Here is an 18,126-nt window from a genome sequence, read left to right as displayed (position 1 = left end):
GCACGTCGAGCTCCAGAGCGCGTGCTTGAATACAACTGCAAGACAGTCTTGCTTACGGCGATGGAGCGCTGGCTCCCTGCTGGCTAAAGTTGCAAGTGAGTGACCGCTTCATGCTGGACGACTAGAACCTGCCCGTGCGCTTTAGGAAGCATTAGCTATATATACGTGTCGATTTCGCCGCAACGCAGGTATCTCGACAGCACACCATCAAAGCCTTCGATACACACTGCAACCTCTTTGTAAAGTAGCCATGAAGTTCGTTACCTCAATCCTCCTGGCCTTCGCCGTCTCTGCCCAGGCTTCCATGTGTAATAACGGATGGGGTTTGCCCCCGAACACGGTGTGCCCCGAGAGCTATGTAAGTGGCAGTACAACATTTAGTAAGAAAGCAACCTACTGACTGCTCATAGCCACACTCTTACTGCGTATGTTACTAAACTACCAACAAAAAATAGATTCAAGTCGTAACACTCGTACAGTGCCATTTCAGTGGAGACCACGCTGGGTTTCCGCACGAAAGAACTTGCGCGGAACCCATGAGGGATGGGGGCTACCCCCGGGACAGGTGTTTAGACGGCGCTGTAAGTCTTGCGTGTAGCTATCGAGAGAAACAAAGAACTAACATTTATCCAATCAGTATATCCGATGTGTGAGTAGCCTCGAACTCTATCCATCTTTGATATACTAATTCCTCTAGTGCTAACCGATCCACGCCTGCTAAGAAAAAAAGCATTCCGCCCTGTATATATTCTCACTGGAGTAGCGGAACTAGGTCCATCGGAAAATCAGGCATAGCCAAAGTACAAAAAAGGACATGGCCGGGAAAAGTAGTCCAAAGGGCAGTCAGACTCGACACACTGACAACTATCCACCTACGTACAACAATGCGATACGTCTTTGCAATTTCGAACCAAGGGAGCATCAAGATTGTACCGATTGGCAAGACTAACATTATCATAAAATGTCATCATTATCGTTTGATGTTTCGCAGTCATCTTTATCCGTGACCAAAGCGCTGCACGATGAATGACAAAGTGATGTCACGCGCTTTGAGGATTGGTAATGGTGGTGTTGCGATAAAAGTGCACGCGTCAGCAAAGCTTGGTCGATGTTGCGGTTCTCGGCCATGGCGCGGAGTTTTCGGAGTTACCCAGATGCACTTTGAGTGCTGACGCAAAGGACCCGCGTCTCACGCTACAACGAACACCAGTCTACCATCCACAAGGCACAGCTCCCCTTCATCAAAAGCCCTTCATCAAAAGCCGTCGCGATCTTGATTATCACTGCTTGCTCTATCGGAACTGTTCGCCATGTAATACGGAATGCATTCCTCGTGCGGACCGGTATCGCTCCTTGTCTTTGAGGACACCCGGCTGCTCGATGACGCGCTCGCCGTTTCACGGCAAAGGTTGCCGCCGCTCATAGTCACAGCGAAAGACATGATGCGCAAGTCGTGTACATGAACGGAAGGGTTGCAAACAGCGATGGGAAGAGCTAGGCGTTCCTGACAATGCGGGTTCGGCACAGTCGCCTGGTGCGTCGCGCGACCTCCGCAGGCTCGTCGCGTTTGCTGAGCCGCAGATCAACCATCTCTGCCTTCGAAATTTCGCAGTCAATCAGACTTCCAGTGGTGACCTCCATACTCCACTCCTACGAGCGACCTGCGTAACGTCAGTCTGCGTCCGTCAGTCGCATTCTGTTTGGTCGCCAATGTCTCCAGGCCATCGTCACGACGTCACGGCATCACCAGACGAGAGGAAGTCCCGCATAGCGGGCAATGCAGACCGTCGGTCCGTTGCAACGACATCTCCAAAAGCTCAAACCCATCCGCCCCTTCCACCAATTCAGCAATGGCGTCAAAACATCCAATTTGGTCTAGGATGCGAAAGCCATTTGGAAAGATTCCAATGCTAGCTCCTAGATTGGGAGCAATGTTGTCGTACTTCTCTAGCACAAGGTATTCGATGCCGATCTTCTCGAGCATGTTGGCCAGGGCTAAGCCTGCAACACTCCCGCCTGCGATGAGAATTTTCGCGTGACGTTCTGGCGATGACATATTGAGCGAGAATTGACAATCGTCGATCAAGTCGTGAGTTTTATGACAGGTGGGTAAACAGCAGAGGGTGATGAGTATAAGTAACGGAGTATGATGAGTGTAAGCAGTGCAGCGAAGATTGAGCTTGCATTATGTACGGCGCCAAGTACTACGGGATATGTGCTTGGATTTCGTCCGCGTACATAACGTTGTTGCATTGTATTAATGGTTTCATTCGCAAACGAGTCACTACATGGGTGCCTGGTCCTCGGACATCCCAGTTTTGCCAAGAAGTAGGGTCGTACAACAACGTTCGCTATTAACTTGTGCCCTGAACAGCAACGACCGAGGTCTGCATCCACACGCGACACATGTCAAGGAGGCGCAGGCGTAATCGGAGATCCAAATTCCGAAATCCGTGGCATCCTTTGAGGAATGATCCAGCCTAAATCATTTTCTAACATTAATTTCACGTGAGCTAGACGCATCCACTACACTAGCACCGGTAGGTGATACTAGTACGGTGCCTTTTAGCCCTAACAATTAGAACTTTAAAAGTACTCTAGCTTAGATGTATTATAATAAGTAACTATAATTAGAGAGAGTATAGGTTATATAGATTACCTAGTTTATTATATATAAAGATTCTCTTATAGTACTAACTAAGTATCTTAAACTTAGCTATTATACCTACTATATGTTACACGGGGGTAGGCTATACTTCTCTAGGCTCGATCCGTACTAAGGCGAGGTAGACTAAAGCGGTAGTCCGTAAGGTAATGTAGGGAATAATTAGGTGGAAAAGAGTTATCGTTGCAACTAAAAGAATAACGATACTAATTCTATAAACGATAGAATAACTAGTTGATAATCTGTGTAAGAGATAAACTATTTAAGTTAACTATAATAAGTGTAATAATAAGATCTAATATATTCTTATACCTATTACTATAGGTCCTAGACATCTGCGTCCTCTTGCCGTTAACTAGCATCCTTAGATTCCTTAGATATCGTGGCATCTTAAGATGTTGTAGCATCTGCCCTCTTAGCTAGATGTCTCGTCTTAGCGAGATACTATCTACGTGATCACAGCCCTACTAAGATTATTACCTTCTAACGTAGTTACTAGTTAGCCTTTTAACTCTAACCCTCGCGTTAAGGAGAGAATCCTTTTATTACCTTATAACATTATCCCCCCTCTTAGGTGTATCATCCTAATACCCTAGATTATTATTTTCCCGCGCTGTGTTTCGTAGCGTTAGTTACATATAAGGTTAGTAGGCCTTAGGCTCTTATAGCCGCCTCTTCCTTCCTTTAGCGTCCCTAACTATGCCTAAAGTTTAGAAGTCTTGCGGTCCTCGCCCCTATTCCTTAACTAATTAGAAACGTGCCCGTGTAGCTCGTGTCGTTTAAGAGGGTCTTAAGATAGATTTCTAGTATTAGCGTTATAAAGAGAAGAAGCTCTACTACTTTATAAAGATAACTTCTAGTTATTATACTAGTTATATTTCTATTAGAGCTAAGTGTAGTTTATTTATCTTAGAGTAAGAGTAGGAGTAGGTTTAAGCTAAGCGTAAGCGTAAAGAGCTAGAGGTAGCTTAGGCTAAAGAGCGTTAAGCTTAAGTAGCTACTAAGGCTTCTCGTTTGCGTTAGGAGCTACTTAAGGTAAGGAGTAAGGAACGGACCTTTACTTATTAAGACTTAGCTCTACTAAAGCTATAGGAGCGTGCGAAAGAGTAAGCTAAGGGGAGCTCTACCCCTAGTATAGACTTTCTAATAACTAAACTATTACTACTTAGACTATTAACTAACTTAGGCTAGTTATAGGCTAACGCTTCTTTTAATCCTTCTTTTAACTTCTTTTCTTCTCTAGAGGATCTAATCCTCCCTTCTCTAGGTATCTCTAATAGTACTTATATACCTATAACTTATAGTTTATTAAATTTTCTTTTAGTTCCTAAGTATTCTAGCTCTCTAGCTATCCTAGCTACTTAACTAAGTATTTCTACTAATAACTAATTTTCTATAGGTCCCTAATTTCCTTAACCTTATACTTATTATCTTTAAGCTCTATATTAGTAGCTAGCTTAGTATCTAGAGGTACTCTTTCTAGGAGTTTCTTATAAAAGATAGGGTAGATACGTATACCTAGTAGGAGTTAGAGTTTATAATTTACATTACCTATTTCCTCTAAGACCTTAAATAGTCCTACTTAGAGGTTATCTAGTTTCTTACTTAGTTGCTTAGTTTTTAAGTTCTATATTATAAGGTAATAAGGAGTTACTTCCTTTTCATATAGGTCGCATAAAGGAAGACTATTAGGCGGACACAATAGACAAAAGTAGATCTAGGGCGGGGCCTAGATTACGTAAAAAGAATAGTATCCTACTAAGACCTAGCCTCTAGGAGGCTAGTAAGGATTAGGAGGCTATAGCCCTTCTAGGTCTCCCTCTTAGAAGGGAGGATAAGGAGGATAATTATAAATTTTAATAGGTATAAGAATATATTAGATCTTATTATTATACTTATTATTGTAACTTAAATAGTTTATCTCTTATACAGATTATTAACTAGTTATTCTATCGTTTATAGAATTAGTATTGTTTATCCTTTAGTTATAACGATAACTCTTTTCTACCTAATTATTCTATATAATACCTTACAGACTACCGCTTTAGTCTACCTCGCCTTAGTACGGACTAAGCTTAGAGAAGTATAGCCTAACCCTATATAACACTTTAACTAACTTAGATATTAGTAGACGTTTAACTAATAGGACAGCCTAATTAAGATTTAATAATAGCTTATTAGGGAAACGCACGTAATAATATAGCCTAGGGTCTAGGACCCTTAACGCTAGTACGCCCTACCCTAGAAAATAATAAGATGCTAGAGGTATCTAATAATAAGGGAGAGAACCTTAACGTCGCTAAGCTTAGGAACCTTAGGTAACACATAACTACGTAGGCTTAGTAGATTACTAAGATATAGGCAATAATTAATTAGCTTATAGGGTAACTAATAATAACCCCTAACGAACGACCTATTACTATAAAGAAACCTAAGATAGCGTTACTAGAGAAATACAGCAGAGAACGAGAAAAGCTATAAGTATTTCTCACTAATATTAACCTATACTACGAGTATAACGAGGTACCTAATAACTAGGAAAAGATCCTTATAGTAAGTATATACATAAAGGATAAGGCTTCTAATTAGATACAACCCTATATCAACGATTACCTGCTAGATATAGAGTATATAGGAACTAAAGAAGGAACACGTACCTTATTCATAAGTTAGACTAAGTTTAAGTAAGAAATAGGACGCATCTTTAGAGAAGTAGACGCTTAAAACTAGGCTAAAAAGAAGATTACTCGCCTAAGGTAGACTACGTTAGTATCAGCGTATACGGCGGAATTTAAGTAACTATAAGCATAGATTAATTAGGACGACGCGGTACTTTGAACGGTATTCGAAGCAGGCCTTAAAGAAAATATTAAGGACGGCCTTATACACTACGATAAGCCTAGAATACTTTACGCTCTAATTAAGTTAGTAACACGTATTAACAATAGGCTATACTATAGAGGTAAACAGTATAACTAGCATAGGGTTAGAGGTAAGAGAGTAGCTATAGAGGTCTACCCCTAGGGGTAAGATAGTATCTATAGAGTACTACCCTTAGGGGCGAGATAGTAGCTGTAGAGTGCTACCCCCGGGGGCGAGATAGTAGCTGTAGAGTGCTGCCCCTAGGGGCGAGATAGTAGCTGTAGAGTGCTGCCCCTAGGGGCGAGATAGTAGGCGCGGGTTGTAGTAAGTTACTGTAAGTTACTACCCCCGGGGGCGAGATAGTAGCCGTAGAGTGCTGCCCCTAGGGGCGAGATAGTAGGCGCGGGTTACGGCAAGTTGCTGTAAGTTGCTGCCCCTAGGGGCGAGATAGTAGGCGTACACGTAGCGCTAATATTACTGTCGTTATACTTAGTGAAATGCTGTGTCTATAGATCTAATAAGTAAAATTGCACCTCCGCCTGTCTACTCTTCGTAGATAGTGCGTATAGTAGTATCTAGATAGTAGATGTAGAGTGCTGTAAGTTACTACCCCTAGGGGCGAGATAGTAGGCGTAGAGTGCTGCCCCTAGGGCGAGATAGTAGGTATAGAGTGCTGCCCCTAGGGGCGAGATAGTAGCCGTAGAGTGCTACCCCCAGGGGCGAGATAGTAGCCGTAGAGTGCTGCCCCTAGGGGCGAGATAGTAGCTATAGAGTGCTGCCCCTAGGGGCGAGATAGTAGCCGTAGAGTGCTGCCCCCAGGGGCGAGATAGTAGCTGTAGAGTGCTGCCCCTAGGGGCGAGATAGTAGGCGTAGAGTGCTGCCCCTAGGGGCGAGATAGTAGCCGTAGAGTGCTGCCCCTAGGGGCGAGATAGTAGCCGTAGAGTGCTGCCCCTAGGGGCGAGATAGTAGGCGCGGGTTGCTGTAAGTTGCTGTAAGTTACTGCCCCTAGGGGCGAGATAGTAGGCGTAGAGTGCTGCCCCCAGGGGCGAGATAGTAGGCGCGGGTTGCTACAAGTTACTATAAGTTGCTGCCCCCAGGGGCGAGATAGTAGCCGTAGAGTGCTGCCCCTAGGGGCGAGATAGTAGCCGTAGAGTGCTGCCCCCAGGGGCGAGATAGTAGCCGTAGAGTGCTGCCCCTAGGGGCGAGATAGTAGGCGCGGGTTACGGTAAGTTACTGCCCCTAGGGGCGAGATAGTAGGCGTAGAGTGCTGCCCCCAGGGGCGAGATAGTAGCCGTAGAGTGCTGCCCCTAGGGGCGAGATAGTAGCCGTAGAGTGCTGCCCCCGGGGGCGAGATAGTAGGCGTAGAGTGCTGCCCCTAGGGGCGAGATAGTAGCCGCGGATTGCCGTAAGGTGCTGCCCTTAGGGGCGAGAGTAACTAACACTCACCGCTAGACTTACAGCGGCCTATGCAAGAATAGACGGCTTCTCGCCTACTTATACCTTGTGTAGTACCTCTCTATTGCTTTCTTACCTTCTCTTATCTCTTTTCCACTTACCTTAGTTTCTGTGTTCTTTCTAACAACGTTGCAATGAAGCGCCCTCTAGCAAACGTTTTAACCAAAAACAGCAAACGGCAGCGTACGAATGATCCAGAGATTGAAGAGACAACTCCTATCCACGAACAAGCTGCGCCATACCTACTCGCTATAGCGAAGTTTCCAATCGATGCGCTTAGCGCAGAATGGAGTTTTGGTGTCAATAGGTCTATTGACACAGCACACCAGCGCCGCCTCTGCGAGATCTTTAACGAAACTGGTATTCTTCGACGAGACCCTAGCCACCAACTGCAGATTGCCTGTTCTAAGGAACACGTAGAGCAGATGCTTCATCATCTGAAGGTGGAATTGCCAGCTCAGAGCACAGTTACTTCTGCCACGTTTGCGGATAAGGAAGGATTGGAATGGCCGTCGTTCAAGAGCTGGAAAAGCGTGACTGGAGGGACAGCGGAACTTATTACGGGTCACCATCGTGTAGAGGCATTCAAAGAGTATCTTCGCCTTCGGCAGTTAGGAGAAGAGGAGAGGTGGTGGGTGTGCCGCATCTACGATAAAGGCGGGTGCCCCTTAACGCGCGTACTGTGAACAACAGCCCCTAACCTTTTTAGACACGCTACCACCAGACACTCGTGTTAAACTTCGGGCGAATCAGGCCGATATTACGCTCCCTGACAATCATGGCCAGATATGGTCCGAGTTAACCAGCCTGTTCTGCACAAACGCCAATCTCTTTCAAGGCTCAAGCAAGTCAGTTGAGAAAGAGATGAGAGAGCATCTTCAGCTTAGTAGCCGCGTCAAGTTCCCAATACGGCGGCTAGTTACCCTGTGGAGAAATCAAAACTGGCAGCCCCTGCTTACGCGTTGGTGTTCTACCGCAATTGGGCAGGCAACGTTTAATCTCTCCACTTTTGAGTAGATGGCTAGTTGTCGGATAGATGACGTATGTGTAACCCGCCGCCGAAATACTCTGACCTGTCTTGCTAATCTACTGTCTAGCATTGGTTCGCTGCGTTTGAGAACGTACTTCGCATCTCTACATCTATTCAAAAGCAGTATGGGGTTGACGCCAGTTTAGCAGACTGGAACACGCTAGCTAGCCTGCCCCAGGCACGAAGTCCCCATGACGTACAAGACCTGTTCTACCCTGGCGAGGAGTTAGACAAGGATCCTGGCCCTTCCCATACGCGCCGGCAGGGCTTCTTCCCAACTCTAAGCAATGAGGCCTACCATGCGCTATACTCCACTGTACTTTCAAAGCCCACACACACGTACACAAACATCCTCGCTCTCTTAAAAACCCCGAAGAAAGAGGGGAAGCTTATGAGGAGTATTATGACCCACGTCAGCCAATGGGTAAACAGCGGATCCGCCAAGGTGTCTGACAGCGACAACAACAAACCCGCACTGCGGAAGTATCTAGTGCCCGTGCTGCAGAGCAGGCATGCCGGCCAGGCTGATCAAAAATCTCTTGACCTCCAACAAGAAGTACTGCAACACGTACAGCAAAATGCGGAAGCATTCACAAGCTCTATACTAGACCGCTATATTGACGAGTACCCAAGTGCAGAGATCAAGAACTACGGCGCACGCTTCCAGCATAAGGTGTGGAGAGAACTGCTGTCAATTGTGACCAGTTTCACAGGGCCAACCTTGCACAACAAGCACTTGGCGTGCCTAATTCAAAGCGATACCTACATAGCGCGAACGCCTACAATCGCACAAATCGCGTGTGATGCTATCTGTCAGGTCCCTGAAGTCGTCAACGAACCTGCGCTCCAGTCTACTAGGGCAGCAAACGACTTGCTAGAGACAATTCAGGTCGCAATCACTGAATGGATGTCTAGACACACTCTAGAAGACTCTGATAATACAAGTCAAGAGGTTCCGCTGCCCGCAAGGCACTCTAACGCCGAGTCTAGCAGAGAGAGAGAGCTCAATCTGACAGTCTCTGAAGCGGCACGTAGCGTTTCAGCACGGTCGAGTTCGGACCAGCTTACCCCAGAGCTAATTTCTCACCCCTCAACTGAGCCGCGCATACCCAAGGCATCCCAGCAGACCAAAGTTCAAAACAGGGGGATTGAGGACTTGAGTCTAAGCGACCTTGCTGCAGCCCGAGAGAAACACCGTCAGAAACGCACCCTTAGCGACCAGGTAGCTGTAAAGGGCAGTGCTTCTCTAAGCGAAAAGACCCGAAAGAAACACCGTAAGAAACACACCCTTGGCGACCAGGTAGCTGTAGAGGGCAGTGCTTCTCCAAGCGAAAAGACTCGACAGAAACAACGAGGGGCTTGGAGGAAGTAATCCGTATCTGACCCTAGCCCTAACCCAATAGACACTGTTCCTCTCCTCTTTCCTCTGCACTGGATATTGTGATTCTCGATCATCATCTATCGATCTACCCTACAAGATCCTCAGCCCTTAGCCAACGTACTATTTTATATAATACTGTTCTTATCATCATGTCTTTAGATCTTGCACAACAAAACGATAGCGATTACGATAACAGCAGTGCTGGAGAGGAGGACGGCCTGTACCAAGATGTGCAACCTGATGAGCACGATAGAGAACCTGACGAGCATGATGGAGAAGAATACCACGAGAGCAGCCTTGGGGACGAAGACGCAATAGCGAATAATCAACTTACCTGGGCTATTGACCACAGCGGAGGTGACCACCGACTACCTGGTGAGTTTAAGAGCATCCTACTTGTACGCATATAGTAACTACGTAGTAGTGAAGGGATTTATCAAGATGATAGACAGCCCCGAATTTAACGGCAGTAAGGCTATTGGAATGCTGCAGAAGCGATACACGATAGACTACGGATCGAGGCGCGTTGGGTCCCGACCAGCCAAGCCTGAGGACAAATTTATCCCTGAGTTCCACCTCGACCTTATCATTATCATCGGCCGGCCGCTCCAACCCATTGTGAAGTTCTCTACGTTCTTCGACCACGTAACAATCAGCTTTAAACACTGGCGAGCTCCATACAGCGCTAAACACAGCCACGGACTGTCGTTTGATATGGAGCATCGTACCTTCCGTCTTGCAAAGGGTGGAACGCGCGAATCTTGGTTTATTGTTATGCACCCTGTCGATAGCACAGTAGACCCTCTTCTGTCAGGCAGCGAACGTCGCAAACGCCGCGAGAAGGCGTCTGAGCACAGCGCTCTCAAACCCTCCCATGCCCTGTTCCTTACGTCGTACATTAAGAAAGTCTTCCTTACAGGCGTATTACTTGGAGAGGGTGTTGAGGCTTCTTGGAAATTGGATGGACCCCAGTCGCAATCGATCTCAATCGTCAAGTGGGAAACGTTCCAGGAGCAGTTCATGGAAGGGTGGCCAGAGTACGTGCGCAAGAACACGCAGGATCCGTTCTGGACTAAGAACCTGCCAGCGTTCCATGCGTATGACTACGGGCAGAACCTTCCAATTGAGTTGTCTACTGAGCAACTCAATAGTCTGCCTAAGGAAACCCGGTTGCGCCCTGATGACGAGACGTCTGACTCTGATGACGAGACGTCTGACTCTGATGACGAGACGTCTGACTCTGATGACGAGACGTCTGACTCTGATAGCGAGACGTCTGATTCTAGGAATGATTTGTCAAACTCTGGGAATGATTTACCAAACTCTCAGAATGATTTATCTAACTCTGAAGACGCGGCGGCTAGGTCCGAAGGCGGCGCAGAGGGGGCTACGCCCCCACAGAGCGGTACACAAACAGGCGATCCAATTCCCCCGCCGCACGACCATCAACAGCCGTTTGATAACTACACACAGGATCTTCTACGCGCACTAGAGGACAAGTATAGACTGGAGAGCATTGAGACGGTCTCCTACGCGCTAGCGGTCGACATCCACTCAATAGCATCTTCCAACCTCCCTAACGCCTCTAATGACGTCGGTGTCATTCTCGCACCTGCGCGCTGCCTCCTTGCCAATCGCAACAACGTTGTTCGCCAATACCAACACCCGCGCGACTTTACCTTCTACCCTCTTGCCTTCCATCCATCGTACGGCAACTTCTCCTCCGCGCAGCCCCCAGCATTCCTACGCGACAACGTGCTCGCTGTAATGGAGGACAACATGAGCTATCAGAACAACGGTGCGAGCGTGTTGACTAGTGGTTATTTTCAGGCGTACTCCAACATTAAGCGAACTATACGCCATAGCCCCGGCAACTTACTTGCTACCAAGGGCATTGCCACGGCTGCCCTGACGCTGCCAGATCAGGATGGCAACCTAAACCCTCGGGTAGCGGCGAAGCGGCAGCGTTTACTGCGGAAATTGCGAGGCGAACAGACTCCTGATAACCCTACGTCTTCCCAACCGTTCGCTCGCGAGCAACAGCGGATTAAAGCCGCTATAAAGGAAGAACTGTACGCGTTTAGGATGGAGCAAGTTCTGTCTGTGCAGGTGTCGCAGTTAGCTGACGGTCAACGGAATTTTGCGACAGTGCTTCAACCTATCCTCCAGCTAATCCGGTACTTCTCGCTGGAACAACCTACCTACATTGATGTCCTCTTCGCGTTCAAAGAACGCATCTTTCCAAAGGTTCTCTCCTCCTTTGCTAGTCTGTTCGCGCACGCATCAGACGAGTTTTATCGTCGCTTCAAGGCTGCTGGCTCTAAAGGGCTGCCTTTTGCCCTAGCGGAAGGTGTGGCCGCATTCGATCGCCTTGGCAGCTACTGCTTTACTGGGTTCCCCCGGTCTTTAGTGGGCTCAGTGCTCGGGCCTCTCTGCACCATAGAAAGCATTGAGCAGGGTGGGTGGCCGTTTATCGACCCCAACATGCTCAATCTGCAAGGCAGTGGCCATGCTAACCTAGTGCGTTGGCCGCGCATGGACAATGGACGACCTATTATGATGCACGTTGCTTCCATTCGCCACCACTATGGGCCCCAGGTTGCCGCTTATTGTCACAGCGAGGTATGGTTCCGTGAGCTTGGTGGGCTCACAGGTAAAGGGCCTCGTGGCGCAGAAGAGTTCCTAGTAGAGGTGCTCGAAGAGATGTGGAAGCCGCAGACAATCGCTTTCGTAACACACCAATTCTATCGCGCTCTGAACAAGGGCGGACGGGGCAATGCTCAAAGCGTAAGCCTAACAACACTGCAGGCACGACAGGAGGCGCAAGAGCAGGTGACGCGTTGGGCTGAAAGCGAGCACCCCTTCTCTGCAGGGTTCGTGCAATTAGCGTTTCAAATATCAGCCGCTAACACAGTACAGGGAGTACGAGTCGATCTTTCCTGTCTTTTATCCAGAAGCGACTTCGGGTTTGAGAAGCCAGACGCGACGCGACTTTGCGCAAGAGCTCTACTGGGAGTGTGTTAACAGCCATGGCCAATCTAGTAGCTACCTCTTTTCAAAGAACGCGAGCTGGTTCACTGTGTTACGCGCTGCCGTGCAACACGCCAGGGCCAAGGCGATGAAGGAGGAATACTGGATCAGCGCCATAATGTCAGCTCTAGCGGCGTGCCGCATTGACTGTGTGCCTGGTTCATACCATGGCCGATTGAGCTACCGGAGAATGACGCGGCTAGTCGGTAACGTTCCGGCCCCATCCGCTATAGCGGCGAGACCGGGCAGCCTCAAGCGGGCAGCGATTGAGGCAGTACACCAAGCAAAGCGGCGCTCGCAAACAAAGAGTACTATCGACTTTGGTTGCCAAATCCCTTTTAACGCCATCCCGCCGCTAGTTGAAAAAGGTTTTCAGCAGTTGGACGGCCAGTTCTCAAAGTCCGGCATGAATCAGAAGGTTCGTGAACACTACCACAGAGCACGTCAGTGCCTCATCGAGTGCTTAGGTCAGCCAAAATGCGATCTAATGCTCATGTTGGTGTTAACCCTTGCATCCTCTTCAGCTACCCCTACTGTAGCGGTGAATGCGACTGAGTTTTCCAAAGGACCAACCAAGAACTCTGAAATGTTTGCGGCCGCCTTGGTAACAAGAATGCTCTGGTCTCTTCGACCAGATTACTTCCCGTCGGAGGAAGACGATGGTTGGGTGCTTTCGGTACGGGAGATGACGAAGAAGATTGGTAAGACTTCCCTAAGAGAGGCCCTTTTCCCAAGTAAGAAGCATTGCTAACATAGTACTATCTGGGGTAGAGCACAAAGGTTGCAACAACCGCTTCCTTCGACAACTGCAATGGATTCGGGTTACTAGTGGGCGTCGAGACTCCCCAAGGAACAGCGACATAGCGATCAACTATGATTCCGTTCTTGAGAAGAGACGTACAGAGTTAATGCGACTACGGAGCGATGCTAAAGGTTTTATTCAATGCGTGTTTGGTAGTTCTGATTATGCATGGGTTGACCGATGTCATACTATTATACAGGAGTCCCCAGTGTAGAGTAAGCTATTATAGCTTCCACTATAATTTTACATCTTCTCTCCTATAAAACACGTATATACTATATACATCTTCTATCCTATACAGCTTTTGAAGAGATTAATACACGTTACGTAGTGTTATGATTTTTTAAAATATTTCGTATTAACTGTAAATTCAGAAAAACACCAACCCCAATATTAACCGTACTATCGTTGTCGCATGTAATCCGTTTCTTAATCTTAACTGTGTCTCTTCTCTACTATTTACATAATTAACGTAATAGTAAAAAGACGCAGGCACTAGAGAATAGAGCCTGCGAAGTCTACATTGCATTAGTGGCTGAAGTAGCACAGTGTAGAGGCATCCTGTTACTATTCTCCGCAGGCAAAGGTAATAGCACCTTGCGCGGCAACCTTTAAGGAAAAGAGAGGAAGCCGCTATGTGTTTCGCTCTTCTTTGTAGTTATTTGTAGATTTGTAGCCTGCGGTGTTGTTGACTTATCTGTATCGCAATACGACAGCAGCTTCCTAGCAGGCTGTAATCGTCGAGAGCCACGGTACAGCCGGTGACTTAGACGACAGACCTAGCCTAACACTAAATTGGCAAGCTTCCGCAACACGGACGCATACACCCCACCTGCTAATAAGCACCGCTATGACTAGCAACTCTCGTCTACCTCACTACTTCCGTAGAGTGTCGCTAGAAGCTCAGCATTGTGCTCTTCGAGCCCATCACTCTTTTTCCGCAGCGCATAGTTCAGGGTCGTCAGGTAACCCGGTTTATTGTTCAACCTATAGGGCTTACAGGACAGAATAATTCAAGTACCGACATCTGTCGCAATGGCGCCGGCGATGCCGGGATACTTTCCGATGCGTCAGAATCAGTGTCATCTTCGGCTTCGCTGTCTGGAATCTCTGTTAACCCCACCGCCGTAGCTAGCGCATTCGCTTCAATGCTAAGCCTCTCCTTTCCAGCAATCGGCGCACCAGTAATTCCATCCGGCCCTAGCCAGGCTTCGAGGGCCCTGCTTGCCGTGCAAATTTCCGGCCGTTCGCGCTTCACTAGCTCAAGAAAAACATCGCGCTGGTTCTTCCGCAGCACACGCTCGAGCCAATGGTTTGAGACCTCTTCGTGGGGTATGAGCAGCAGCGATCCCCAGCCTAGAGCTTGAACTATGTCGAACCATCGTGTCGCTCGCTTTAGGCGGTAACGAAAGGCTGCGTGGTCAGATTTAGATGGTGATTGGCAAACCAGATGGACCAAATATGTGATAGCCTCTGTTCGTGCCTGGCCCTTCCCGTACCTGTTGCGAGTTCTGTCGTTACTGGCTAGACGATCAGCGACCTGGATTTCGTCGACCTTGCGAGCGTACGCCTTCCCTAGCAAAGCGAAAGCCCAGCGAGTGCCAATGTTTACAGCTGCAAGCATCGTCTCGTACCGTGTGCACATGTCCCAGGCAAAGCAGAATGCATTGTCGGCATCAGTATGAAGTGTTGCGCTACTATCCACTGACTGCGACATTTGCGTCTGGGTAAGAACATAACGATCTACTGGTTTTACCAAGAACGGCGTGCCCTGTTTCCGCCAATTATGCAGGAACTGCGCAGCGCTGTACTGCGAGGTTGCATTTCCAAAAGCACGCGCTTTTGCTAGCATGCTGCAGGCAGTATAGTAGGGTGTTGGCGAGGCTGTATAGAAATCAGCATCTTCCGCGACTTTTTGCTTGAAGATCCAAGAGATCGTCGGCTCATCGTCTGGCGCAATGCTGCCGTACGCCATACGTTCCTGCGCAGGCATCTTCTCAGGCGGTTCCTTTAAGCCTATCGCCTCGAGCTTTATTACACGCGATCTTTCTAGCTTTCTTGTACGCCGTAGCTCTGCAAGACGATTCTTGTTTGTAACTGTTGCGGACCTCTTTACGGATAGAGGCGTCGTCGCACTCTGGTTTTCGCTGTCCTCGTCGCTTGTTCCGCGCTCGTGTCCCCCCTCCGCTCTAGCTGTGTCTTTGCCAGCGTGTACTGTCATAGTGTTGACTTCGCTAGCCCTAGCCGTCGATTCGTCCGCGCTGTCCTCCTGTATTGCTAGGCGGTTTAAGCTGTTGGCACGGATCTCGCTGCGAATAGGCGATGAGGAGGCTGGACGTTTACGGTACGGCACAAGGTCGCCTGTAGCCCTCTGTGCTGATGGCGGTATGCTATCGTCCTTGTCTGAGTCTATAGCCATGCGGTCCTCCGCGATGCCTTCCGTTGGCGTCATTAGCCGCGCTGTAGTTAAGTTTCTAGGCTCTAGAGACTTACTACTAGCAAAGTCCATAGCAGCGCTTGTGAGACGCCCCCAATTTTCTGCGTCAAGTGTGCTGGCACCCAGCGTCTCTTTCAGCAGCCATATCGCATCTAGTGTCGAGTGGGCTATGAAAACCGGCTTGCACGCTTCGTCGTCGCCTACTTCTGGAACGATCCATCCCGCGTATCGTACATCGCCTGGTACACGGCATGGTTCTGCGAGACGACGCGCAAGAAATCTGCTGTAGGACGGGTTAGGTGGGCTGTATGCTAAGTTGTTAGCGACTGTAGCGTCCCACTGTGCAGGAAAGCCTCTTCCGCTGTGTTTATCCTGACAATGGTCACTATCGAGCTGTAACTGATCCATTTTAGAACCAAGGCTGACGCTCTAAGCCAGCGATTAGTGTGTGGGTAGAAAAGTAGTAAGAATAACAGCAGAGAAAAGAAGACGTGGCATGGAAAGCAGGGGGCCAGGGCGTGCCGGCAAGGTGCGGCATATAGTCGCACCGACTAACAAGGTAGAGTACGGTCCCTAATCCCAGAAGAGGTCGCGTCCTTGAGTGTAGAATACATGTTATTTCTCTTTTTAGAGTGCTATTCTTATATAATATTGAATACTAAAGTTTAGTTGTTGAAGACACGAAAGATCTCAAAGAGGTAGTCCTAGATAGGGAGGGTCGCTCTGCCTCGTACATCTAAGAGCGCAGTTCCAAATAATATAACACTAGTATTTGCCTTTAGAGGTGCAGCGTGAAGAAGGTTGGAGCGCCAGCCCTAAGGTAGTTAAAGCGTCCGAATGTTCCAGCTGCAAGGTTGCGATATGGCTTGGGACGCAAGTTGCCGCAACGGTTGGTTGCCAGCGAGGGCAAGTTACGCAGAGACCACGGTATGGCTTCATACACCTACTAACACCTTTTGGGCAACTCTCTGGACTGTCCAAGGTACTGCATGACAGAGTTGTCAACAATCAAGCCAATCAAGCTGGGTGCCCCAGCTTAGCTTGATTAGTGGGTACCTCTACCTCAGCTTAGCTTGATTGGCTTGATGGTTAAAATTAATAAGCTTGGCTTGTTTAGCTTGATTAGCTTAACAAAATTAATCCCCCTTTCAAGAAGCTTAAAAGGGGATAGTGTAGGGGTATCCTTATATAATCTTATCACCACGTGATCTTATCACCACGTGACCTTACTTACTTACTTTAACCTTCTTTATAGAGTATTAATTCTATCAAGCCAATCAAGCCAAACAATCAAGCTAGCTTATAGTAGCTTGGCTTAATTGATTTATACCTCTACTCTAGCTTGGCTTGATTGATACGCCAGCTTGATGCCCCAGCTTGATAGCGATCAAGCTGGCTTGATTGTTGACAAGTCTGCTGCATGAACAGACGGTTGTTGAACCAATGAACAAACTGATTCCTAATGGTTGTCGCTGTAGAGAAAACGTCGAGGTAGGCAGTATACTCAGTCCTGGACGGCACGCTGGGACTCTGCCTTGGCCACTGGTTCCTCAGATCTTCCACGAACGAGTCGATCGCCCTAGTTTGATTCTCCTGAAATGCGGCGTGCAATCCTGTCGTGATGCTGCTGTTCAGTCTCCGATTCTCGCTTTGGTAGATTCGCTTCATTGGAATCTGCAAACGCCTTGGTGTTGCACAGCACCGTGTTCCGAATCGCATTCTTGTTGAAGTCCTGTCCCTGGTCTAGCTCGTATTTCAGTGCAGTAGGTGGCTGTACCGCCGAGAGCTTATATACCCTATAGGCTGCAGCTAGAGCCTGTATCGCATCCATGTCTGACTTTTCGGCGTAAGCCGTCGTACAAAACTATGTCATTAGATCACGATATGGCTTGGGAAGCAAGTTGCCGCAACGGTTGGTTGCTAGCGAGGGCACGTTGCGAAGCGGTTGCGATATGGCTTGGGACGCAAGTTGCCGCAACGGTTGGTTGCTAGCGAGGGCACGTTGCGAAGCGGTTGCGATATGGCTTGGGACGCAAGTTGCCGCAACGGTTGGTTGCTAGCGAGGGCACGTTGCGAAGCGGTTGCGATATGGCTTGGGACGCAAGTTGCCGCAACGGTTGGTTGCTAGCGAGGGCACGTTGCGAAGCGGTTGCGATATGGCTTGGGACGCAAGTTGCCGCAACGGTTGGTTGCTAGCGAGGGCACGTTGCGAAGCGGTTGCGATATGGCTTGGGACGCAAGTTGCCGCAACGGTTGGTTGCTAGCGAGGGCACATTGCGAAGCGGTTGCGAAGCATGGAGTAGTATTTAGTGTGGTAGGTTGCATTCGGCCTGACTCGGAAGACCACGCGCCCGCAAGTCAGGCTGACAGCAGCGCTTCCACTCACAACGTTACCTAGGTACAGCAGTAACTTGCTATTGCTAACAGAGGCAACTTTCTAGGCTTCCTACAGTGGCAGCAGTAG

At 48.3% G+C, this 18,126-nt stretch overlaps 3 protein-coding genes across 3 annotated transcripts; 2 read left to right on the top strand and 1 right to left on the bottom strand.

The window, feature by feature from the left end:
• Positions 1 to 250: 250 nt before the first annotated feature.
• On the top strand, positions 251 to 703 carry ACET3X_007224 (uncharacterized protein; the record flags this gene model as incomplete). The annotated part of the gene is made up of 5 exons (XM_069453674.1): positions 251 to 358; positions 411 to 425; positions 480 to 581; positions 638 to 649; positions 698 to 703. 5 exons carry the CDS (start codon positions 251 to 253, stop codon positions 701 to 703), a joined length of 243 nt encoding a protein of 80 aa, XP_069304387.1.
• An 8,839-nt stretch (positions 704 to 9,542) lies between these two features.
• ACET3X_007223 (uncharacterized protein) lies at positions 9,543 to 12,911 on the top strand (the record flags this gene model as incomplete). The annotated part of the gene is made up of 5 exons (XM_069453564.1): positions 9,543 to 9,768; positions 9,818 to 10,430; positions 10,758 to 12,266; positions 12,313 to 12,841; positions 12,891 to 12,911. The coding sequence occupies 5 exons, from the start codon at positions 9,543 to 9,545 to the stop codon at positions 12,909 to 12,911; spliced, it is 2,898 nt and encodes a 965-aa protein (XP_069304386.1).
• Positions 12,912 to 14,207: 1,296 nt separating this feature from the next.
• On the bottom strand, positions 14,208 to 15,677 carry ACET3X_007222 (uncharacterized protein; the record flags this gene model as incomplete). Its single annotated transcript, XM_069453453.1, has 1 exon — positions 14,208 to 15,677. One exon carries the CDS (start codon positions 15,675 to 15,677, stop codon positions 14,208 to 14,210), a length of 1,470 nt encoding a protein of 489 aa, XP_069304385.1.
• Positions 15,678 to 18,126: the final 2,449 nt, after the last annotated feature.

The sequence above is a fragment of the Alternaria dauci genome, chromosome 7 (genome assembly GCF_042100115.1).
Source record: "Alternaria dauci strain A2016 chromosome 7, whole genome shotgun sequence".
Lineage (NCBI taxonomy): Eukaryota > Fungi > Ascomycota > Dothideomycetes > Pleosporales > Pleosporaceae > Alternaria > Alternaria dauci.
The sequence above is the reverse complement of the archived record's forward strand: the minus strand, read 5'-3'. Positions and strand labels throughout refer to the sequence as shown.